We start from the raw sequence: 27,148 nt of genomic DNA on the forward strand, positions 1-27,148 counted from the left end.
CATCAAGCACTATCTTGCATTTTATAAAGGAAATCCTGATGCAAAATGTGGCAATTGTATGTTTGCTGGTATTTAAGACTTGCGTGAATGTGACTTATCATTGATGTTTTTTTGTTTTTGGTGAACAAACACCTGTCAACTGGTACCAGCGTAGTTTGAACGGAAATTAGAGACAAGGCTCAGGCTCAAATGACGTGAAGAAGAAACAAATATCTGCACACAAATTCTATCACGATAGGTATTTTTCTAAGTAGCAGGTGAAAATTAAAACTAACAGATTGTGTGGTATCGCACTTTCCAAGCGTCCAAATGTACTTTGTTACCTTTTTAACGGAAAAATATATCACTCTACTATAAAATCAAAAAACCTGAATACAAAGTTTAACTTTCAACTTAAGTCTTCAGATACAAAAAAAAACTAATTAAATAATCCCAAACCAAGTTACTGTAAAAATTTCCTATAACCTCTTCAGTGCCAGAGTTTTGGCAGCGTCCAAATCTAGCGATTTATATCTTTTCTCGTAACTTTCAATTTTTATCAATGATCAATTCGATAAAAGATGTTAAAAATTATAGACTGACTACTCCCTAAAACCACAGCATATATATTAACTGGTTGCAATATTATCCCAAAATGGCTTGCAGTGGACGAATTGCGTGCTTCAAGGAAGCTTTGCTCTTAATATCAGTAGGTTGTTATTATGGAATGGGAACCTGCTTCTGTTCCTCTCTCAACTTAACTGAGTTGATGATCGAGTGTCCTTGTATGAGGGCGACTGGGGATGCGACCAGAACTGTCAAGGCACCAAATGCTGACAGCTGCTATGTGCTTTGTATGACCACACCAGGATGTACAGTCTTCTCTTACTGTGTAAATGTATTTCTTATCAATCGTTGGGCCGCAAAACTCTCTTCTCGTTCAGGGCACATTTTTTTCTAACAGTCCCGGGTAAAGATTCCCAAGATTTTCGATGAGCCAAAAATAAAAATTTTTACCAGAACGAGCCGCCACCCGTGAATCTGGTGAGAGAGAGAGAGAGAGGGGGGGAGAGAGAGAGGTTTTGTAAAGTCTTAATGAGGTGAATTTATAACAACCCGGTAGGTATTAAAAAAACGAACGTTTGAATTGCGAATGCGGGATTCGAGATTGGGTTGTTTTAGTTTTTTTTGTTGAAATTAACAACTTCAATTTAATTGATCTTACCTTGTTTTCTGTGCTCTATCTTTTTCTTTGGAAAATCGACAAAGTAAGTTTTTAGAATATTGAATTAAACTGAATAGGTTATTTATAAAAGCTTGTTGAGAAAAAGCTCAACTAACTGGATTGTAAGCAGAAAAGTATCAAGTGTCGTTTGGGCGAAGGAACATGGCCAACGGAACAAATTCTCAATTAGCTCTTGAAACACGCAAAAGCTAAATAAATTGCGTGCCAAATTGTGTTATCAATAATAAATACACTATGGTCCAGTGGCACGAAAGTAAAACAAAGCTTGAGCGGAAAGGCGCTATAAGATTAATAGATTAATAGCTGGAACATTATACTGCCTAAGGAATAATAATGGGGTAGGGCTGTTACATCACCCCGCTTAGGAAGGACATGTCCTCATGTCCCACTATTCTGTCTCCGAACCCGATGAGGACGATGAGCTCGAAGAACGCGAGCGAGGCTTCCTTTTTATTTTCTTGTTTTGTGGATTATGATTTCCCCGAAGTAATTGAGAACGCAGGGAGCGGAATTCGTTTTGGAGACCTCTGAGGTGACGACAGGTCGTTGAACAGGACTCAGAGGCAGACATAGTATCCGTATTCACCCCTGCATTGCGGACCTTAGAGGATTTTGGCTTTTTAGGTTGTTTTTTCTCCAGCGTAACAACCTTCGCGGAGAGCAGACGATTTGCCGTCCGAGAATCATCTAGCATTTGATTCAGCTCGGAAATGCGAGCTTTTAGTTTGTCGATCTCATTGGTAGCCTGGTAAAGGTCACGCTCGTGAGCCTCACGAGATCGACGAAGTCGAATAAGTTGATCTCGAAGGTCGCGATTTTCAGCCGAGTTGTCAACAGGGATAGCGACTAGATCCGCAGGATCCAGCAGAGGCCTTCGCCTTGCATTGTAAGGATCCTGAAGGCGAACTTTCCCATTGCGGTAAAATTCAACAACCCGCAACACGGCATGCAAATTTGCTGAATACACCAAACCGTTGAGGCGTAAGGGACCGTTGCGAGGTGGACCCATAGCCTGGCGTGAATTGCTTCCTTCGAGCGGGCTGCTTCTCGAACCCGAAGCTGCTGTTGCAGAAGCAGTCTGAACGACTGGAATGTTTTTGGAAGGCGGACAAAAGATGATTGTCATTTCATCCGAAGAAGCAGATGAGCAGACATCCGTGTGCGGCTGAGGATCCCGATTTTGCGAGAGGTTTTGACGGAACTCAAGCGACTGATCACTTGCCCAGTTGCCAGTTATTCCTGTATCTGCTTGAGAGTCCATACTATCGTCCAGCAACGGAATTGCAGGCGAAGAAGCACCTGAAAGAAGATCTGTGTCCAGAAGAATATCAGGGCCTGGAGAAGCAGGCATAGTGTTGATTGACTCTGAGCTTGTCGACATCTAAAACAAGCAATGTCAATCATTTGTGTACAGAAGTGCATCAGGGCTGCTAGTGATTGATGAACGAAAAGAAAAAAATTTTGAATGAAGCAAAAGACAAAAATCAGAAAGCGGCAGTTTTTTTTTTTTTTTCTAAGACAGAACACTATAGGCGATAAAGAGTCAACCTGTGCTTAAATTTTTGTTGTGTAGCGGGCAGAATTTAATTGTGCTGACGGATAAATTGAATCAACTATTACAGTGCGATTATCAGGGTTCCCATCAGTTTCAATGACAAATTGGTCATGATTGACAGGCGCAGATGCGTGTATATTATTTATGTGATTTTGAAGCATCTGCGTAAAAGGCGCAAGGGGGTTAAGAAGCCGGAAAACTGTCCAGAAAGGAACTCCATGAGAAAGGAGCCTAAGCGCAAATACAAGTTTCAATATATAGATAAAGAGCCCTAGAAGCGCTAAAGTTGTTAGCGTAATTACAGTGCACCTCTCGGCGTAGTACCAACCACCACTCGCAACAGATTGCAAATCAATCAAATATTTCCAAGCCGCCAAATTTTCTAGTTCTTCGGAAACGCTTGGATTAAAATGCATTAAACCAGGATGAGAATATTGGCTGCGAGGACCAAGATATACTTCTCGTCCCGAAATTGTTCGGCGCGAGTATTTTAGAACCCGAGCCTTTGCGCTCTGCCTCAAGTTCTGATAAGAAAAGAGACCAGCGGTGTGTAATGAAGGTAAGTTATCACTAAAATCTAGATGGCTGAAAACACTTAGAGATTCGGGCGTACGTGCGACCGAATAATCATCTCCATAGTGCATCCAGATGCCTTCAGACGTGCGGTACATGTAAGGTGCTATGGGATCACAAGCAGTCAAAGTATAGTTTGGATACACAACTTGTGTTATCGGATTCATGAAACGAATTTGCGTATCATTGCCCAAAAGAACAGGAACTTCCTCTGTGCAGTAGGGGAAGTCTGCAATTCGAGCTTCGACTTTAACACATTTGTGGACGTAAAGAACAGCTCCCGCTTTTTCAGCATGTATGCCTAACATGGAACCGGATCCGAGGAAGAGATTAGGATTGTCCAAGTTTGACGCTAAAGAAATGAGTCCACTTAAGATCATCTGACGCGTATTGCAAATTTCATTTTTGATGAAATTTACAATTCGTTGACGCGAAAGATGCGCGTTGACATGCACAAACTCAATTTTTGTCCCATAGACTAAGTTTGGAATTGCATCTGTGTTGTAATCTATTTCCGGAAGTTGCTCCGTTATAGGTTCAATGACAAAGTAAACACCAGAGTAGGTTGTTGGTCGGACCTTATATGAGCAAACACTAACAGTTGTGTTCAGAAGTTCTATATAAAAGACGCGGGAATCATCCCTGGAAGCAGTTTTTCCACTCAAATACATTGAATCAGCAGAAGAGATCTGAACGCCAGGATGCTCCGGAGAGAACTCAAATATTGATTTAATCTCACACTGACCGTAGAAATGCGGTAAATAGGTGATTGAGTCATGCTGAAAGTCAGAACCTGGAAAACTGCAGGACGTGGATCTTTCATTGGGATCTGTCAAGATTAAGGACCATGGAGAGCTGGTTTTGTCCAAAGTTGCGACTACTTTGCCGATGGTTAATTTTGCGTTTATAACACCAGATGCGTGAATTTTCGATCCACCTGGGGTAATCCAATCCACAGGCCAGGTGAAGTAAATTCCAGCTTTCTTGCCACCACGCATGAAAGAGTACGAGTAGTCAAATACCTTGAAATTGCCAGGTTTGTATGGTCTACCATCAAACAAAAGATCCCCCTCAGTCATTTTAAAATTTTCATCTGCAAAACCTGGAAGTTTGAAATTGCGACCACTCCAAATTGCTCTGCAAACCCAAGTTTCTAATGCATAGAAAGTAGGCACTAGGCGAGAATACTCTTTTAAATACACAGAATCATCAAATCGGGCAGAATGCGCTAATCCGGTAACAGCGTAAGAAGCTTGAAACATGCAAAAACTCATTTGAATATCAACTTCGGGCGCATGAAGAACCAAACCACCAAAAGTAATGTTTTTGGTGCTTAATTTATCAGGCGTACACTGTTCACTCGGAAGAAGCGAGTAAATTTTTGTTGTGAGAACTTCCTCGATGTCACAGCCTACAGGTGTAGAGAAACTGCAATCTACTAGGCAAGTGAACAACAGCAACACTTGCTGCACAAAGAGCATCTAAACAAATCACTCAACATCACTGTCTGAATCAAAATAAGCTAAACGGAAAAATCCTGGATGCCGTGCATGATCAGCAACAGCTCTACGCGGTCGTTGAGGAACTGTTGTGGAACCTGAACCACTTTGATTTTCTGACAAAAAAACTGGCGGTGACGGAATGGCGGAACTTGTAGGGTTAGTAGTGTTTTGTAACCTATCAGAGGTAGAAGCCTGTCTTTCAGATAAATCAACCAACACAAGATCATCGTCTTCAGGGACGATGGGTTGAGGACTTGGTCTTACAGTTTGGTTGGAACGATTTCTGCGCAACCGCTGGTCTGATGGTGTAAAAGGTTTAATGCGATCGTAATGAGCAATCTGTTGTTTTTGAGTTTTGACGTCTTGTAGAACAAAATTAATTTGGTTAATAACCTTTTTCACGCAATGAGGTCCAGACCAGAAGCTCTTCAATTTAGGAGTTTGACCCTGTGAGCACACTGGTGAATGAAGAAGCACCAGGTCTCCTTCCTTATACGAAGGACCATGCTTCTTTTTGTCAAAGATAGCTTTTTGTCGGCGCATTTCCCATCCGTTTTTCTGAATTACGGACTCGAAAATGGTGGAAGATTCAACTAAACGTTGAAAAACATAATCCCGATGACCAACAATTGGAGTGGGCAATGTTGGATATAGCATATCAACAGGCATGCGCATTTCTTTCCCAAAAACTAATCGGAAAGGCGATTGACCTGTCGACTCATGAACTGCAGAACGATAGGCCATCATGAAAGATTGAAGATGAACAGACCAAACTTCATGCCGTTCTGCGCAGTACTTTGCCAACCCATCTTCCAAAGTGCGATTTATGCGTTCCACTTTTGCATTTCCTTGCGGGTGGTAAGGTGTAGATCTTGAGCTGGTTAACTGCAGCTTATTGCACATATCTGCGAAAAGGCGCGATGTGAACTGCGAACCGTTGTCACTGTGAATATATTCAGGTACACCAAATCGGGTGACCCATTGATCTAAGAAAGTGCTACAGATTGTCTCAGCCTTGATGTTCTGTAGGGGTGCAGCCTCGAACCAGCGAGTAAAATGGTCTCCAATCATTAGGATGTATTTATAAAATTTCTCATTCAACCGACTTTCTGGGAGAGGGCCAAGGATATCAACTGACACGCAAAGAAAAGGTTCATAGAATGCCCAGAGCTGCATTTCTTGCTGATGTGATTGTTTGGGATTCTTTCGTTTTTGACAAGTTGCACAACCTGAGATCCAGGAGTCCACATCATTTTTCAATCCTGGCCAGTAAAATCGCTGACGTACCCGATCAAGAGTTTTCTTATTGCCTAAATGTCCTGAAGCAGGTGAATCATGCAACTGAAGAAGAACTTTTTGAACCTGGTTAAGTGGAACGCAACACTGATGGAAAAGTGTAGATCCATCCAGTTGTTGAAATAGCCGGTACAAAACACCATCAATAATTTTCAATGTCTCGAATTGCTGCCAGTAACACTGCAAAGCAGATGGTCTACCAAACATTAAGGATCGAGGTGGTTTCTCACCTGTTCGACACCATGATTTGACTACAGACAGAGTTTTATCCTGATCTTGCGTTTCTGAAAAGTGCGGAGACGAAGAAACAGATGTGACAGAAGTAGCAGATAAATTCAAAGGTGGTAATCTGGAAAGAGCATCAGCATTTGCAATAGTTTTTCCAGGCCGATGGACAATTTCAAAATTGAACATACTTAATTTTTCTAGCCAACGCGCTACTATTGCATCAGGCTCTTTGAACGAATAGAGCCAAACGAGGGCGCGATGGTCAGTAATTATCTGAAATTTTTGCCCAAGAAGAAATTCTTTGAAGTATGATGTGAAGAACACCACAGCAAAGAGTTCACGTTTCGTAGCCGAGTAGTTTCTTTGACCTTTTTGCAGCACTTTGCTAGCATATGCAATAACCTTTTCACCATTTTTCTGTTTTTGAGATAGCACTGCGCCAATTCCAGTAAGCGATGCGTCAGTACAAAGAACGAATTGATCCTTTTCATTTGGAAAACCTAAGATTGGAGCGGATACTAGCGCTGTTTTCAATTTCTCGAAAGCTTTTTGGCAGTCTGCTGTCCAATGGAACGTTGTTGTTTTATTCATCAATTGGTACAGAGGGTTCGCAATCAAACCAAAATTGAGAACAAACTTTCTATAGAAGCCAACAAGGCCCATGAACGATCTTAACTGACGAATAGTTTGTGGAACTGGGTATTTCTCCACAGCTGCTATTTTAGCAGGATCAGTGTGTATCCCGTCAGCAGAGACTACATGACCCAGAAATACTAACTTCGTTTGGAATAAGGAACATTTGGCAGGTGAAATTTTCAAATTTGCTTCCCGTATGCGTTGGAACACAAGTTGAAGACGATGTATGTGTTCCTCGAAAGAACGACCAAAGACTATAATATCATCAAGATAAACCAGGACAATTTCATATGTCAACCCTGATAAAACAATTTCCATTAGTCTTTGAAATGCTCCAGGGGCATTGCAAAGACCCATTGGCATCCGTTTCCACTGATACAGTCCAAACGGCGTAATGAAAGAAGTAAGGTGTCGATCTTCTTCATCAATCTCCATTTGATGAAATCCACTGCAAAGGTCGAGGCTAGAGAAGAAAATGCTTCCCTCGAGATTATTTAGAATATCTGATATGCGCGGAAGAGGCCACGATGTTTTGACTGTTTGGGCATTTAGTTTCCGATAGTCAATAACAAGACGATATGACCCGTCACGTTTCGGAACTAACACGGTTGGAGCTGCCCACTCGGAATGAGTAGGAGATATGAGATCTTTTTCTTGGAGTTTGGTTATCTTATCCTTGAGATCTTTTCTTTTAGAAGGATTCATTGATCTGTATGGCACTCGGCTAGGCTGGGCGTCATCTTTCAACTGAATACGCAGTTTATGCAAATTACATGAGCCTAGATCCCATTTGTCGGTAGCAAACACGTCTGCAAACTGCTTGAGTAGACTAGAGTGCTGAACTTTGATTTAAACAACTGCATCAAAGTTTCAGCTGAATTGATGTCAACAGCATTGAAACCAACAGTTTGAAGGACAGTCTCGTTGTAGGGTAAGATTTGCGCAATAGTTTGCGAAGGATATAAAGTTACGGAATTACAAGTAGGGTTAAGTACTCTTAGCCAAAATTCATTTTGAGAAACTGTTACAAGAGACGAGGCCACTAAAAGGGAGTTTAAACTGGTGAAACCTACGTGGGGCTCAACCAAACCCACAGTCGCGTCAGACGAAGTACGCGAACTGCTTGAAGAAAACTTATGCGCATGATGTGACTTTAGATTACATTTTACGAGTGCTTCACTTCGAGGTGGAATAAGGAAACGCGAAGTTACAGAACAAAGCGAAGTCTCAGTTGTCGGAGAATTATCCTCAAACCACTGAGACAACGGACTGATACATTCCAGTACTGCGTCACCTACATCTAATAAACCCCGAGAGAAGTCTACTGCACATTTTTGTTTGTGTAGGAGATCAAAACCGACCACACAAGGAACACTGAGGTGGGCACAAATGTAAAATTTGAAAGAAAACATGGGACCATTTTTAAACCAACGACATGGAAGCAAGCACATACCCTTAAATTGAAGCATAGAGCCATTTATGGCGGATGCTTGGATATCAGATGCTTCCAATGTAAGCGAAGGGCTAAAGTTGCTGAACTTGCCAAAAACATCGGCACGAATTACACTAATTGAAGCACCTGAATCAATCAGGGCAGGCAGTATATTATCGGCGATTATTATTTTGGAAAGAAGCGACTGTATGCCAAAAATACGCTTGTTTTGTGCCATGGGTTATTAAAAATGGAGAACAAACTCTTTCAAGGTGGACTATGGCGATAGAAGAAGCTATCGGTTAGAGTATGGTTTTGACTCTGGGCAATTACGTCGCTGATGTTGAGAAGAACCACAGTTCCAACAATTTTTGCAATTATTTTTAGTATGACCTTTACGATTACAACCATAACAAATAGTTGGTCCGGTGAACCTGACTTTTCTTTCATTACTGATTGAACGACTGTGTGAATTGTCAAGAAACGTTTTTCGCGGAGAGGAAGATTGACGACGTTCTCCGTGTTGCGATGGGCTACGAGAGAAAGTAGGTGACTTGCGTTTGTTAAACGGAGACAATCTGTAAGGAGAGTTGCTCCTGCGACCCGATTTTTTGTTCATCGGACGAGAACGTGGTTGGTAACTAACTTGTCCGGCCATGAGTTTATCAACTTTACGCGAAAGTGCTTCAATGGAACTCACAGAAGTAGATGAAGGCGCAGTCTCATTTGCATTTGCTTCAAGACGGTAAATTGCGTCGAAGTGGAGTGCTGATTCTAAGGCCGCGTTAATGTCAGCCGGCTTGTTCTTTCTTAACTCTACCCTTACATGAATATTGTGAAGGCCATCAATGAAAGATTGAAGCACAATATGGTCTCTGATTGCCTGCGTGTCTTGGGGATAAGCCTTATTAGCTAGAAGTTTGAGCTCAGCTAAAAATTCACTTACTTTTTCGGACTCACCTTGAATACGTTTTGCAAGGGATGACCGAAAAAATTCAGGAGGTTCCTGATATTGGCGCAAAAATTGCTTTTTAAGCTCTGAATAATCATTTTTTGTTGCGTCATCTAATGACTGATAAAATTCGATAGCACTGCCTCGTAAGCGCAAGGGAAAAATAGTATGACGCTTATCAATGTAAACCTGTTGACCAGCGCTGTCGTGTTGCGGAGTTCCATCACTATTGAATGCTTTTTTTAGCCAATTTTGTAACGAACTCAAGAGTTCGAATTGTGTTATATAGGCCTGAATATCACTTGTTCCGTTAAAAGGCTCCGGTAGAAGAAGTTTAGCTTCCAGAGCTGCGTCAGCCATTTGTTATTAATTACATGGAAATAAAAAATGCTGCACAAAGTTCCAACCTTGCGATTGGACCGGCAAGTCAGATATCGGTTGTTCAAAATTGTGGGGACCAGAAAAAGCTGGCCTCTAAGAGATAACAGAAAAGAACGCAGAGACTTTTTTTAACTTAGGATTTCAGGTCTCTCGTCTTAAGTTATGTATCGTTGAGGTTGCCGTAGCAGCCGCCGAAACCTCCCTTGCTAAGCCCCTTAGTCTTACTACGTGGGACCTACAAACACTGGGAATGTAGAAGCTGCGGAAGCAAGGAGCGTCTATTTTCCGATAAATCGGATAACGCTTGAGAAGCCTCTGAAATCAGTACCTATTTGTCAAAGCGTTCTAAAGTTAAAGGCAATTATTGCTCATCTAAGAAAAAGAACAACCGTTATCTGTCAAGCAGATCACAAAAACGACCGAATATTTGAGTTATTTTTCTCTCTTTTTTTTTTTTTTTTTGAAAAGAAGGTAAAGAAAAAGCAGATGTTCCTGAAAATTGCAGGATAGCTTATTTTGGAAAAAAAAATCCCGAACCTGTCAACAATATAACAACCCGGTAGGTATTAAAAAAACGAACGTTTGAATTGCGAATGCGGGATTCGAGATTGGGTTGTTTTAGTTTTTTTTTGTTGAAATTAACAACTTCAATTTAATTGATCTTACCTTGTTTTCTGTGCTCTATCTTTTTCTTTGGAAAATCGACAAAGTAAGTTTTTAGAATATTGAATTAAACTGAATAGGTTATTTATAAAAGCTTGTTGAGAAAAAGCTCAACTAACTGGATTGTAAGCAGAAAAGTATCAAGTGTCGTTTGGGCGAAGGAACATGGCCAACGGAACAAATTCTCAATTAGCTCTTGAAACACGCAAAAGCTAAATAAATTGCGTGCCAAATTGTGTTATCAATAATAAATACACTATGGTCCAGTGGCACGAAAGTAAAACAAAGCTTGAGCGGAAAGGCGCTATAAGATTAATAGATTAATAGCTGGAACATTATACTGCCTAAGGAATAATAATGGGGTAGGGCTGTTACATCACCCCGCTTAGGAAGGACATGTCCTCATGTCCCACTATTCTGTCTCCGAACCCGATGAGGACGATGAGCTCGAAGAACGCGAGCGAGGCTTCCTTTTTATTTTCTTGTTTTGTGGATTATGATTTCCCCGAAGTAATTGAGAACGCAGGGAGCGGAATTCGTTTTGGAGACCTCTGAGGTGACGACAGGTCGTTGAACAGGACTCAGAGGCAGACATAGTATCCGTATTCACCCCTGCATTGCGGACCTTAGAGGATTTTGGCTTTTTAGGTTGTTTTTTCTCCAGCGTAACAACCTTCGCGGAGAGCAGACGATTTGCCGTCCGAGAATCATCTAGCATTTGATTCAGCTCGGAAATGCGAGCTTTTAGTTTGTCGATCTCATTGGTAGCCTGGTAAAGGTCACGCTCGTGAGCCTCACGAGATCGACGAAGTCGAATAAGTTGATCTCGAAGGTCGCGATTTTCAGCCGAGTTGTCAACAGGGATAGCGACTAGATCCGCAGGATCCAGCAGAGGCCTTCGCCTTGCATTGTAAGGATCCTGAAGGCGAACTTTCCCATTGCGGTAAAATTCAACAACCCGCAACACGGCATGCAAATTTGCTGAATACACCAAACCGTTGAGGCGTAAGGGACCGTTGCGAGGTGGACCCATAGCCTGGCGTGAATTGCTTCCTTCGAGCGGGCTGCTTCTCGAACCCGAAGCTGCTGTTGCAGAAGCAGTCTGAACGACTGGAATGTTTTTGGAAGGCGGACAAAAGATGATTGTCATTTCATCCGAAGAAGCAGATGAGCAGACATCCGTGTGCGGCTGAGGATCCCGATTTTGCGAGAGGTTTTGACGGAACTCAAGCGACTGATCACTTGCCCAGTTGCCAGTTATTCCTGTATCTGCTTGAGAGTCCATACTATCGTCCAGCAACGGAATTGCAGGCGAAGAAGCACCTGAAAGAAGATCTGTGTCCAGAAGAATATCAGGGCCTGGAGAAGCAGGCATAGTGTTGATTGACTCTGAGCTTGTCGACATCTAAAACAAGCAATGTCAATCATTTGTGTACAGAAGTGCATCAGGGCTGCTAGTGATTGATGAACGAAAAGAAAAAAATTTTGAATGAAGCAAAAGACAAAAATCAGAAAGCGGCAGTTTTTTTTTTTTTTTCTAAGACAGAACACTATAGGCGATAAAGAGTCAACCTGTGCTTAAATTTTTGTTGTGTAGCGGGCAGAATTTAATTGTGCTGACGGATAAATTGAATCAACTATTACAGTGCGATTATCAGGGTTCCCATCAGTTTCAATGACAAATTGGTCATGATTGACAGGCGCAGATGCGTGTATATTATTTATGTGATTTTGAAGCATCTGCGTAAAAGGCGCAAGGGGGTTAAGAAGCCGGAAAACTGTCCAGAAAGGAACTCCATGAGAAAGGAGCCTAAGCGCAAATACAAGTTTCAATATATAGATAAAGAGCCCTAGAAGCGCTAAAGTTGTTAGCGTAATTACAGTGCACCTCTCGGCGTAGTACCAACCACCACTCGCAACAGATTGCAAATCAATCAAATATTTCCAAGCCGCCAAATTTTCTAGTTCTTCGGAAACGCTTGGATTAAAATGCATTAAACCAGGATGAGAATATTGGCTGCGAGGACCAAGATATACTTCTCGTCCCGAAATTGTTCGGCGCGAGTATTTTAGAACCCGAGCCTTTGCGCTCTGCCTCAAGTTCTGATAAGAAAAGAGACCAGCGGTGTGTAATGAAGGTAAGTTATCACTAAAATCTAGATGGCTGAAAACACTTAGAGATTCGGGCGTACGTGCGACCGAATAATCATCTCCATAGTGCATCCAGATGCCTTCAGACGTGCGGTACATGTAAGGTGCTATGGGATCACAAGCAGTCAAAGTATAGTTTGGATACACAACTTGTGTTATCGGATTCATGAAACGAATTTGCGTATCATTGCCCAAAAGAACAGGAACTTCCTCTGTGCAGTAGGGGAAGTCTGCAATTCGAGCTTCGACTTTAACACATTTGTGGACGTAAAGAACAGCTCCCGCTTTTTCAGCATGTATGCCTAACATGGAACCGGATCCGAGGAAGAGATTAGGATTGTCCAAGTTTGACGCTAAAGAAATGAGTCCACTTAAGATCATCTGACGCGTATTGCAAATTTCATTTTTGATGAAATTTACAATTCGTTGACGCGAAAGATGCGCGTTGACATGCACAAACTCAATTTTTGTCCCATAGACTAAGTTTGGAATTGCATCTGTGTTGTAATCTATTTCCGGAAGTTGCTCCGTTATAGGTTCAATGACAAAGTAAACACCAGAGTAGGTTGTTGGTCGGACCTTATATGAGCAAACACTAACAGTTGTGTTCAGAAGTTCTATATAAAAGACGCGGGAATCATCCCTGGAAGCAGTTTTTCCACTCAAATACATTGAATCAGCAGAAGAGATCTGAACGCCAGGATGCTCCGGAGAGAACTCAAATATTGATTTAATCTCACACTGACCGTAGAAATGCGGTAAATAGGTGATTGAGTCATGCTGAAAGTCAGAACCTGGAAAACTGCAGGACGTGGATCTTTCATTGGGATCTGTCAAGATTAAGGACCATGGAGAGCTGGTTTTGTCCAAAGTTGCGACTACTTTGCCGATGGTTAATTTTGCGTTTATAACACCAGATGCGTGAATTTTCGATCCACCTGGGGTAATCCAATCCACAGGCCAGGTGAAGTAAATTCCAGCTTTCTTGCCACCACGCATGAAAGAGTACGAATAGTCAAATACCTTGAAATTGCCAGGTTTGTATGGTCTACCATCAAACAAAAGATCGCCCTCAGTCATTTTAAAATTTTCATCTGCAAAACCTGGAAGTTTGAAATTGCGACCACTCCAAATTGCTCTGCAAACCCAAGTTTCTAATGCATAGAAAGTAGGCACTAGGCGAGAATACTCTTTTAAATACACAGAATCATCAAATCGGGCAGAATGCGCTAATCCGGTAACAGCGTAAGAAGCTTGAAACATGCAAAAACTCATTTGAATATCAACTTCGGGCGCATGAAGAACCAAACCACCAAAAGTAATGTTTTTGGTGCTTAATTTATCAGGCGTACACTGTTCACTCGGAAGAAGCGAGTAAATTTTTGTTGTGAGAACTTCCTCGATGTCACAGCCTACAGGTGTAGAGAAACTGCAATCTACTAGGCAAGTGAACAACAGCAACACTTGCTGCACAAAGAGCATCTAAACAAATCACTCAACATCACTGTCTGAATCAAAATAAGCTAAACGGAAAAATCCTGGATGCCGTGCATGATCAGCAACAGCTCTACGCGGTCGTTGAGGAACTGTTGTGGAACCTGAACCACTTTGATTTTCTGACAAAAAAACTGGCGGTGACGGAATGGCGGAACTTGTAGGGTTAGTAGTGTTTTGTAACCTATCAGAGGTAGAAGCCTGTCTTTCAGATAAATCAACCAACACAAGATCATCGTCTTCAGGGACGATGGGTTGAGGACTTGGTCTTACAGTTTGGTTGGAACGATTTCTGCGCAACCGCTGGTCTGATGGTGTAAAAGGTTTAATGCGATCGTAATGAGCAATCTGTTGTTTTTGAGTTTTGACGTCTTGTAGAACAAAATTAATTTGGTTAATAACCTTTTTCACGCAATGAGGTCCAGACCAGAAGCTCTTCAATTTAGGAGTTTGACCCTGTGAGCACACTGGTGAATGAAGAAGCACCAGGTCTCCTTCCTTATACGAAGGACCATGCTTCTTTTTGTCAAAGATAGCTTTTTGTCGGCGCATTTCCCATCCGTTTTTCTGAATTACGGACTCGAAAATGGTGGAAGATTCAACTAAACGTTGAAAAACATAATCCCGATGACCAACAATTGGAGTGGGCAATGTTGGATATAGCATATCAACAGGCATGCGCATTTCTTTCCCAAAAACTAATCGGAAAGGCGATTGACCTGTCGACTCATGAACTGCAGAACGATAGGCCATCATGAAAGATTGAAGATGAACAGACCAAACTTCATGCCGTTCTGCGCAGTACTTTGCCAACCCATCTTCCAAAGTGCGATTTATGCGTTCCACTTTTGCATTTCCTTGCGGGTGGTAAGGTGTAGATCTTGAGCTGGTTAACTGCAGCTTATTGCACATATCTGCGAAAAGGCGCGATGTGAACTGCGAACCGTTGTCACTGTGAATATATTCAGGTACACCAAATCGGGTGACCCATTGATCTAAGAAAGTGCTACAGATTGTCTCAGCCTTGATGTTCTGTAGGGGTGCAGCCTCGAACCAGCGAGTAAAATGGTCTCCAATCATTAGGATGTATTTATAAAATTTCTCATTCAACCGACTTTCTGGGAGAGGGCCAAGGATATCAACTGACACGCAAAGAAAAGGTTCATAGAATGCCCAGAGCTGCATTTCTTGCTGATGTGATTGTTTGGGATTCTTTCGTTTTTGACAAGTTGCACAACCTGAGATCCAGGAGTCCACATCATTTTTCAATCCTGGCCAGTAAAATCGCTGACGTACCCGATCAAGAGTTTTCTTATTGCCTAAATGTCCTGAAGCAGGTGAATCATGCAACTGAAGAAGAACTTTTTGAACCTGGTTAAGTGGAACGCAACACTGATGGAAAAGTGTAGATCCATCCAGTTGTTGAAATAGCCGGTACAAAACACCATCAATAATTTTCAATGTCTCGAATTGCTGCCAGTAACACTGCAAAGCAGATGGTCTACCAAACATTAAGGATCGAGGTGGTTTCTCACCTGTTCGACACCATGATTTGACTACAGACAGAGTTTTATCCTGATCTTGCGTTTCTGAAAAGTGCGGAGACGAAGAAACAGATGTGACAGAAGTAGCAGATAAATTCAAAGGTGGTAATCTGGAAAGAGCATCAGCATTTGCAATAGTTTTTCCAGGCCGATGGACAATTTCAAAATTGAACATACTTAATTTTTCTAGCCAACGCGCTACTATTGCATCAGGCTCTTTGAACGAATAGAGCCAAACGAGGGCGCGATGGTCAGTAATTATCTGAAATTTTTGCCCAAGAAGAAATTCTTTGAAGTATGATGTGAAGAACACCACAGCAAAGAGTTCACGTTTCGTAGCCGAGTAGTTTCTTTGACCTTTTTGCAGCACTTTGCTAGCATATGCAATAACCTTTTCACCATTTTTCTGTTTTTGAGATAGCACTGCGCCAATTCCAGTAAGCGATGCGTCAGTACAAAGAACGAATTGATCCTTTTCATTTGGAAAACCTAAGATTGGAGCGGATACTAGCGCTGTTTTCAATTTCTCGAAAGCTTTTTGGCAGTCTGCTGTCCAATGGAACGTTGTTGTTTTATTCATCAATTGGTACAGAGGGTTCGCAATCAAACCAAAATTGAGAACAAACTTTCTATAGAAGCCAACAAGGCCCATGAACGATCTTAACTGACGAATAGTTTGTGGAACTGGGTATTTCTCCACAGCTGCTATTTTAGCAGGATCAGTGTGTATCCCGTCAGCAGAGACTACATGACCCAGAAATACTAACTTCGTTTGGAATAAGGAACATTTGGCAGGTGAAATTTTCAAATTTGCTTCCCGTATGCGTTGGAACACAAGTTGAAGACGATGTATGTGTTCCTCGAAAGAACGACCAAAGACTATAATATCATCAAGATAAACCAGGACAATTTCATATGTCAACCCTGATAAAACAATTTCCATTAGTCTTTGAAATGCTCCAGGGGCATTGCAAAGACCCATTGGCATCCGTTTCCACTGATACAGTCCAAACGGCGTAATGAAAGAAGTAAGGTGTCGATCTTCTTCATCAATCTCCATTTGATGAAATCCACTGCAAAGGTCGAGGCTAGAGAAGAAAATGCTTCCCTCGAGATTATTTAGAATATCTGATATGCGCGGAAGAGGCCACGATGTTTTGACTGTTTGGGCATTTAGTTTCCGATAGTCAATAACAAGACGATATGACCCGTCACGTTTCGGAACTAACACGGTTGGAGCTGCCCACTCGGAATGAGTAGGAGATATGAGATCTTTTTCTTGGAGTTTGGTTATCTTATCCTTGAGATCTTTTCTTTTAGAAGGATTCATTGATCTGTATGGCACTCGGCTAGGCTGGGCGTCATCTTTCAACTGAATACGCAGTTTATGCAAATTACATGAGCCTAGATCCCATTTGTCGGTAGCAAACACGTCTGCAAACTGCTTGAGTAGACTAGAGTGCTGAACTTTGATTTAAACAACTGCATCAAAGTTTCAGCTGAATTGATGTCAACAGCATTGAAACCAACAGTTTGAAGGACAGTCTCGTTGTAGGGTAAGATTTGCGCAATAGTTTGCGAAGGATATAAAGTTACGGAATTACAAGTAGGGTTAAGTACTCTTAGCCAAAATTCATTTTGAGAAACTGTTACAAGAGACGAGGCCACTAAAAGGGAGTTTAAACTGGTGAAACCTACGTGGGGCTCAACCAAACCCACAGTCGCGTCAGACGAAGTACGCGAACTGCTTGAAGAAAACTTATGCGCATGATGTGACTTTAGATTACATTTTACGAGTGCTTCACTTCGAGGTGGAATAAGGAAACGCGAAGTTACAGAACAAAGCGAAGTCTCAGTTGTCGGAGAATTATCCTCAAACCACTGAGACAACGGACTGATACATTCCAGTACTGCGTCACCTACATCTAATAAACCCCGAGAGAAGTCTACTGCACATTTTTGTTTGTGTAGGAGATCAAAACCGACCACACAAGGAACACTGAGGTGGGCACAAATGTAAAATTTGAAAGAAAACATGGGACCATTTTTAAACCAACGACATGGAAGCAAGCACATACCCTTAAATTGAAGCATAGAGCCATTTATGGCGGATGCTTGGATATCAGATGCTTCCAATGTAAGCGAAGGGCTAAAGTTGCTGAACTTGCCAAAAACATCGGCACGAATTACACTAATTGAAGCACCTGAATCAATCAGGGCAGGCAGTATATTATCGGCGATTATTATTTTGGAAAGAAGCGACTGTATGCCAAAAATACGCTTGTTTTGTGCCATGGGTTATTAAAAATGGAGAACAAACTCTTTCAAGGTGGACTATGGCGATAGAAGAAGCTATCGGTTAGAGTATGGTTTTGACTCTGGGCAATTACGTCGCTGATGTTGAGAAGAACCACAGTTCCAACAATTTTTGCAATTATTTTTAGTATGACCTTTACGATTACAACCATAACAAATAGTTGGTCCGGTGAACCTGACTTTTCTTTCATTACTGATTGAACGACTGTGTGAATTGTCAAGAAACGTTTTTCGCGGAGAGGAAGATTGACGACGTTCTCCGTGTTGCGATGGGCTACGAGAGAAAGTAGGTGACTTGCGTTTGTTAAACGGAGACAATCTGTAAGGAGAGTTGCTCCTGCGACCCGATTTTTTGTTCATCGGACGAGAACGTGGTTGGTAACTAACTTGTCCGGCCATGAGTTTATCAACTTTACGCGAAAGTGCTTCAATGGAACTCACAGAAGTAGATGAAGGCGCAGTCTCATTTGCATTTGCTTCAAGACGGTAAATTGCGTCGAAGTGGAGTGCTGATTCTAAGGCCGCGTTAATGTCAGCCGGCTTGTTCTTTCTTAACTCTACCCTTACATGAATATTGTGAAGGCCATCAATGAAAGATTGAAGCACAATATGGTCTCTGATTGCCTGCGTGTCTTGGGGATAAGCCTTATTAGCTAGAAGTTTGAGCTCAGCTAAAAATTCACTTACTTTTTCGGACTCGCCTTGAATACGTTTTGCAAGGGATGACCGAAAAAATTCAGGAGGTTCCTGATATTGGCGCAAAAATTGCTTTTTAAGCTCTGAATAATCATTTTTTGTTGCGTCATCTAATGACTGATAAAATTCGATAGCACTGCCTCGTAAGCGCAAGGGAAAAATAGTATGACGCTTATCAATGTAAACCTGTTGACCAGCGCTGTCGTGTTGCGGAGTTCCATCACTATTGAATGCTTTTTTTAGCCAATTTTGTAACGAACTCAAGAGTTCGAATTGTGTTATATAGGCCTGAATATCACTTGTTCCGTTAAAAGGCTCCGGTAGAAGAAGTTTAGCTTCCAGAGCTGCGTCAGCCATTTGTTATTAATTACATGGAAATAAAAAATGCTGCACAAAGTTCCAACCTTGCGATTGGACCGGCAAGTCAGATATCGGTTGTTCAAAATTGTGGGGACCAGAAAAAGCTGGCCTCTAAGAGATAACAGAAAAGAACGCAGAGACTTTTTTTAACTTAGGATTTCAGGTCTCTCGTCTTAAGTTATGTATCGTTGAGGTTGCCGTAGCAGCCGCCGAAACCTCCCTTGCTAAGCCCCTTAGTCTTACTACGTGGGACCTACAAACACTGGGAATGTAGAAGCTGCGGAAGCAAGGAGCGTCTATTTTCCGATAAATCGGATAACGCTTGAGAAGCCTCTGAAATCAGTACCTATTTGTCAAAGCGTTCTAAAGTTAAAGGCAATTATTGCTCATCTAAGAAAAAGAACAACCGTTATCTGTCAAGCAGATCACAAAAACGACCGAATATTTGAGTTATTTTTCTCTCTTTTTTTTTTTTTTTTTTGAAAAGAAGGTAAAGAAAAAGCAGATGTTCCTGAAAATTGCAGGATAGCTTATTTTGGAAAAAAAAATCCCGAACCTGTCAACAATATAACAACCCGGTAGGTATTAAAAAAACGAACGTTTGAATTGCGAATGCGGGATTCGAGATTGGGTTGTTTTAGTTTTTTTTTGTTGAAATTAACAACTTCAATTTAATTGATCTTACCTTGTTTTCTGTGCTCTATCTTTTTCTTTGGAAAATCGACAAAGTAAGTTTTTAGAATATTGAATTAAACTGAATAGGTTATTTATAAAAGCTTGTTGAGAAAAAGCTCAACTAACTGGATTGTAAGCAGAAAAGTATCAAGTGTCGTTTGGGCGAAGGAACATGGCCAACGGAACAAATTCTCAATTAGCTCTTGAAACACGCAAAAGCTAAATAAATTGCGTGCCAAATTGTGTTATCAATAATAAATACACTATGGTCCAGTGGCACGAAAGTAAAACAAAGCTTGAGCGGAAAGGCGCTATAAGATTAATAGATTAATAGCTGGAACATTATACTGCCTAAGGAATAATAATGGGGTAGGGCTGTTACAAATTTACTCTGATAGCCTTAACCTTTGGTGAAAGCTTTACTTTTCGACGTATTAAGCGCAGTTCATACAAAAATGCACCAGATTGACAAAAACCAATAATAACTCGCATGACAAAAGCGTCCCGCAAGCAACATATTGTTTTTCTCTATTTCTGAAAGCGATATCACCCCCCCCCCCTCCCCGCCCGTTACGCCAAACGCTTGTGGATATGATTTTGCGACCCCGAAACTTGTAATGTTTAACTCTATTAATTTAAGTCCAGCGGGTTTTAGGAACATGCTATAACTTTCAGGGTATCACCAAAGTGTGTCAAACATATAACTCAGACACTTCTGGCTACGACTTTGTTGCTCTTGGCTCATCTGCGTGCAAAGACGCGCCCTCCGAGTCAGCGACTTCAAAGAGGAAGTGGTTCGAGGTAACTGTATCTCAGAAAGCTGTAACTGAGACGTGCAAAGATATCAAAGCTAACAACGTTTCAGGTTATGGCAAAAATTATTTGTTATCCGTCTACCCTCTCACAGATAAAAAATAATTTCTTAATTAAATATTAATAATACTTTATTGACGACGGCGAGTAGTTTTCTCTTCGTTTTTCTCTCCATTTCCCTATTAAGAAGTTATCGTGTATAGTAAATGCTTTCTTAGCCTTTTAGTACTGATTATAAGGGTTGCATTTCTTTTCATTAGGTTATGCAGACTAATGCAAAAAAAAAACAAATTATTTAGTTAACCGATAAATTTCGGGCTTATTAATAAAAAAACGTTTTAGCGATGGGTAGTTAAAGTTCTTTATCGTTTATTCCAGTTCAAAACAACGCCGATGTTTGATTGGATATAATTATTAGAAAACAATTGTTCCGAAAACATGTTGATTAATATAGCCGAGCCTTTAACACTGATGCTCCTCAGAGTAAAGTCCTCGTACGTGATAAAACAAAAAAGAAAACCGAAACCGATGAGACGTGAATCCAAAATTACCCAGGTTAGGACCCTTGTCGAGTTCTGCCTCTCAGTTGATCATAAATGAATATGAAGCATCACAAATTTTCACCCACAGTCGTTTGGTCATGCAAGATTTGCGGTGTATTTGAATAAAAAGTGTAAGATTTGCGCTCAGTGCGCTGAATGCGGTGAAAAAAAGTTTCAGCGCTACCAACCGGTTGATATAATTTCACTGATTCGCTCGTTTAATTATCAGTCTCTGTTTTGTATCTCAAATGAGTAGCTAGCGATCAGTCGGTTCTTTATCGCTGCTTTCAAATTCGCTTTTCTTTTTCAGAGTTCGAATTCAAGGCCATACTATTGTTTTCAACTATACTTTCTGCATGCAAAATGGCTAATTCAGATCCTGTTAAGGCAAATGGGTCAACCGAAAACTGCGAAATGACTCAATTAGTTAAAAAACTTATGCTCAGAATTACATCACTTGAGCAAACAGTTAAATGTCAAGAGGATACCATTCGTACACTGAACAAAAACGTTGATGAGCTTCAATATTGTATGTCGAACCAAAAAAAGACTCAAGCAAAGACTGCTTGATTTTCAAAAACTTCCCAATTAACCCATTTAGCAAAAACTTATATAAAGATGTTTGCAAAGCAATTTACCATTACTTCATTAATCAAATTACGCCTGATAGAGTCAAGGCATGCCATCCCTTGAAGCCTTTTGAAAACGGAATAATCCCAATAAATGTAAAATTTATTTATATCGACCATTAGGATTTTATCTTCAGCCGGCGAGAAATGTCATCGGATATATTAAACGGGGGTAAAAAGTTAGTTATCCATGAGAGGCTTCCCCCCCCCCCCCCCAAAGATGCTAAAATTAAGAACAAGTGCAAGGAAATTGGCCTTATTACAACAACATGGAATTGCCAAGTGAAAGTTTTTCGAGAAAACTTTGATGGTAACTACTACTCCTGTGCTGTAAATAGTATAATGGCGGTGGACGAGCTCAAAAAATGTGCAATTAAGAAACAGGAAACTTCAGTTGCGGGGGGTTTGTAAGAAACGACGGTACACTTCGAGTTGATGCACCTAATCATAAAGACAAAAACTGGAAACAAAATTTGAACCCTTTTGAAAAAAAGACTATAAACTATAAACACTCAAAAAAACAAGTTAATTGCAAGAAAGGACAGTTTGATCTATCAGCTACGCCAAAAAGCAGTAACATGGCTCTATATTCGGAGGATGCAAAAGAAATTGTGGATGGGGCAGCGAGGGAACAAGCATCTGCAAACTCTAATCTAATTTATAACTTGTGATAAATTATGGGGCAGTAAGTTTACGAAAACGAATTACAGGCAAAAGGTTATCCTTGTATGCTATCCCTTAACATCCAGTCCTTAAAATCCCATCATGACCAGCTCAACTGTTTTGTTAAAAATTTTCAAAAACAACCTAGTTTAATTGCTCTAAGTGAAACATGGCTTAACAAAAATGATAACCTGGGAATGTACACTTTAAAAGGTTATGAAATAGTAGTTGAGTCAAGAACTGGAAAAAAAACAGGAGGAGGTGTGGCATTTCTGGTGAAATCTGAGATCAACTTTGAAAGAGTCCAAGAGCCAATAAAAACATCTTTTGAGAAAAGTACAATTAAAACGGAAAAAGAGAACAAAACAAGTTATTTACAGTTAGTTACAGACCACCAAACAAGAGTTTTGAAAAATTCTTTGCAGAGTTTGAAGAGTTTTTACAATATACATCCCGTTACAAGAATCATTACATTTTTGGTGACTTCAACATAGATATTTTGACAAAGTTTGATACTGTTTTCAAATATGAACTATTGATAAATATTTTGAGCTTTAAGTTGCTTAATGGATTACCAACCCGCATTGCTGAAAAGAGAGAAAGTTGTCTCGATCATTTCCTTGTGAAAGAGCAACATAAAACTTTTACAATAAAACGTCTCTTAGTGATCATTTTCCTGTTTTACTGTTATTGAATGACAAAATGGAGACGAAAAGCTGTTTCACACATAAATTTCGTGATCTTGGAAAATTGAAAAAGGAACACACTTGTTTAAATAAATTGTTCTGCTTATACACTGAATAGCAAAAACTTGAAAAAAAACCCAGAGATGAATTTTTACAACAGGGTATCTAGTTTGGTTAATGTTATGTATAAATTATTGGACCGATTTGCACCTTGGAAGAAATCACAAAAACCAGCGACATGGTACAATAAAAAAATAAAATCCCAGATAAATAAACAGAAGCAGCTTTTTAAAAAATGGTTGCAAGAAAAAAATGATGAAAAGCGTTCAAAGAGCAGAGTTACAAAAAGCAGAGATATATAGTTACGAAAACTATTTAACAAGAGAATTTTTATGATGCCTTGGTTGGGACTGATAAAACAAAAAAAAGGTTGTTTCAGGCATATCAAACAATTTGCAACTTGAAAAAAGGCAAGATATGTAACGTTGAGCCAAATAATCTGAACATTTTTTTTGAAACAATTGGCGAAAATCTGTCTCGGTCATTGAAACCTTCTTCTATAGAGAACAGTAAAATCAAAAGATTTGAAGCGAGCTGCCTTTTCTTTTCAACATCACCAAATGAACTATGTAAAGTTATTAGGTCTCTGAAAAACAAAAGTCTGCTGGTCATGATGGGTTAAAAAGCTAAATTGTTAAAATTTCCTTACCGGTAATATGTGATTACTTATGTGATGTTTTTAACACCTGTTTTGAAACAGGACAATTCCCTTTACCTTTTAAAAAAAAGTGATTCTTTTGCACAAGGAGGGCAGTAAAAGCGACCCTGCGAACTACAAACCCATTAGTCTGTTAACATCGTTTTCTAAAATTTTTAAAAGTTTGATCATTAACAGAATTACGAGTTTTGTTGGCAGACATAGAATTTTGACCCCAAAGCAGTTCGGATTCCAATCAAAAAAATCTTGCATCAATGCATTAATAAAGTTCACTGAATTCATCTCTGAGGCCCTAGAACAAAAACTATCCGGGGTTGCATTATTCATTGTTTTTAAAAAAGCGTTTGACACAGTCAACCATCATACTTCGATTTCAAAGCTAGAAAAATATGGTTTCAGAGGAAAAACACTGATTTAATTAAAATTTATTTCTCTGAAAGATCTCCATATGTTTTTTCAAACAATAAGACGCCAAACTCGATTGATGTTAATTACGGCGTACAACAAGGTTCAATATTAAGGCCAACATTCTTTCTAATATACATTAATGAAATGCCGCAATGCTGCCCGAACTCGGAAGTAGTTTTTGTATGCAGATGATACTACCATAACATCGTGCTCAGTCAATGAAAATGCTAAATTTTCCTCTGATGTAAAAACTTCAAGAAATGGTTTGATCAGAACTATTTAACGATCAATAAATACAAATGCATGCTTATGCCTTTAGGCCGCAACAGAAAAGCTAAATATCTAGACGGTGTTTTCAAAGACGTTCAAGTCAAAAATGAATGTAATTGTTTGGGTATTAATTTTGACAAATCGATGAAATTTTGGTACCACTGTAAAAAAGTTGCAAAAAAGTTAGCAAAACTTTTGGGTGTTGCCTATAGGGCAAGAAATTATTTCACTAAAAATCAAATGTTAATCTTTTAAAATGCCTAATTAAAATCCACAATAGAATATGGTCTTTTAATATACGGAAACATTTATAGGACACATCTTGACGAAATTTATAAGATGCAAAAGAATATGTAGGGCCATTTTCTTTAAACGAACGGATGCAATTAGGAATATCATGACAAAATATCATCTTGTTACTGTTTATAAACTTTTTGCTAGTAATATTGCTAAGTCAGCTTATTTAAAATTAGATTCGCTCAACAACCATCGCGAAACAAGAAGAGTCTCGCACAAAGTTTTACCTGTATCCAATTCAAAAAAACATTAAAAATTCACTGTGGATCAAAGTTATCGTAGCGTACAATTTCGCGCAAGAAAATAATTTAATTCCTGAAAGCATAAGAGAACTGACTCCAGGTCAGCTCAGAACTTTTATAAGATCCTTTAATTACCTATATATTCAGGATAGCTATGAAGTAATCATTTTATTTTTTTGACTTCCTGTAATTTCAATTGGTTTTCGTAAATATTTTACCGGGTTCTTGCCAGATGAGGCTGTAGTCTCTTCAATGGTTCGTCCAGGCGTAACTTCTTTTAATTAAGTTTTTTGTTTTGTTTAATTAATGTTATTAATGTTATGTAGCTGGTAAATGAAATTCAATTCAAATGAATTCAATACCAGAATGCGGTGAAAAAAATTGTTCACCGCTAAAATTTCAAATCTTACAAATATTTATCGCTTTCACCGCATTCGACGCTAAACGATGCGGGCGCTTTGAGGTTTTTTTTTCGCCGCTATTCACCGCTAATCTCACATTATTTTTCGACCAAACCTCGACACGGGTATGAACAACAATCTCTGCCTTAATTGATCAACAAACACACACGATCACTACCCAACGAAGTTGTGATCAATGCATTGCTTTCAGGTACCGACGGCTACCACAAAATCAAAGTTCGGGGAGTTGAAACCAGTGCGTGGTGTGTTATGTCAGAGCCGGGGGATGGCCTGACGTACATTGATGTTGAGGCCTGGACTTATAACTCAGATACCCAAGCGAGCAACCTGGCCAAGATGTCTTTCGAAAGAGTGAAGTTGGTGGCCGATGATTGTACCATGAGTATAAGTGGAGACGACTACAGGTTCAGCACACAAAAACCATTAGGCGTCACCACATACCCTGAAGAAGCGAGAATTAATGGTTCGATTAATGAAAATTGGGATCCCTTCCGTTTGTGCCGCCTCTTCCCCCCCCCCCACCCACTGCCTCCGCACAGCTTAGCTGGTGCATATTATTTATTATTTCCTCCCACCCAAGCTCACATGACATCTAATGTCACGTGCTTTGGGTAATTGGGCGTGTATTGCGTATTGCGAGGGGAGGTGGAACAAACAGAAACAAGAAATGTGCAACTATTTTTCAGACTATAATCAGACTTTGGGCTCACCAGACTTCCTTGCGACCATGGTCCAGAATATATCCACACTTTGGTTTTTGATCATACCCTTTTGCGACCATTGTCCAGACTATCACGCCAACGTAGCCTGAAATTCGGACATTTTTTGGGGATTCCGCTATGTCTGCCAGGCATCAACTTCGATAATTAAGATCTTTTCCTTCTTCGCTTGCTGAAGTCTTTCAAAAATCAGAGGTCACTTAGTCTTGGACAACCAGAATTAATTTCAAAATACGAACACTGTTTAAACTCCTCAGGTCTGCTTATTCCGTTACTCCTGATCTTGATTTACTTTTATATTCTTTCATAATTTTCACAGAGAAAGGCGGTGTAAAATAATGAAAGTAATTCAGGAAACTCTGAGGTGATTAGAATCAGCAAATATGATTGTTTCGCAGACACCTCAGAAGAAATTTTTACCATCACACGAAACGTAATCACATAAGTTTGAATTTCGGAGAGACTTGGTGTGTTGCAACTTGAGTTAGACAATTTATAATTTTAGCAGTGAGAAACGCAACTGACGTAGTTTTATGAAAAATTCCGTGAAGCAGATTATGCTTCCTCGCCCGGATCTGGTAATTCTATTATAATTTTTACAACAATTTTAAGGATTTAGCCAGTCGGGGTACTTTTTGAGAAGTCAATCTAAGCACCCATTCCGGAATTATCAACACTGAAAACGGTAAAATACGAAGGCTTTTGATGTTTTAAGGTCACAAACGACAGTTTGGATTTAAAAAAACAGTTGAGAAGCTAGTCCAAAACAAAGGAACCAACCTTTGCAGTTTTAATTTTTGCAGTACCAAAGACAATGCAAATAGGTGGAATATCAATGTTTTCTGGACATAGCGGATTTTTCAAGCAAAGGTAAGTAGCATCTGTTTTGAACCTGTTTTATTAAGACAATTTCAAATAGTTTTCCGGTTGACCTGAAGTGTGAGCGCAAAGATTCTATTGTAGGTATGTTTATTTTGCATATATGATCCGAACTTAAAGACAGTTTTGACCCCTCCCCACACATATACAGAAACACAAACACAGCCAACAGTGCTGGAGC

The 27,148-nt window shown here is 40.1% G+C and overlaps 1 protein-coding gene across 1 annotated transcript in view; it reads left to right on the forward strand.

Annotated features, from left to right (window-relative positions):
- The first annotated feature begins 265 nt into the window (after window positions 1-265).
- Window positions 266-27,148, forward strand: part of LOC142345317 (uncharacterized) — a 42,169-nt gene continuing 15,286 nt past the window's right edge. The window contains exons 1-3 of the mRNA XM_075397312.1: window positions 266-871; window positions 20,355-20,544; window positions 25,560-25,832. Of these exons, the coding sequence (XP_075253427.1) occupies window positions 635-871; window positions 20,355-20,544; window positions 25,560-25,832 (700 nt within the window). The 5' untranslated portion in view covers window positions 266-634. The remainder of the gene's footprint in view (window positions 872-20,354; window positions 20,545-25,559; window positions 25,833-27,148) is intronic.

This window comes from Convolutriloba macropyga, chromosome 9 (genome assembly GCF_964194025.1).
Source record: "Convolutriloba macropyga chromosome 9, txConMacr16.3, whole genome shotgun sequence".
NCBI classification, from domain to species: Eukaryota; Metazoa; Xenacoelomorpha; order Acoela; family Convolutidae; genus Convolutriloba; species Convolutriloba macropyga.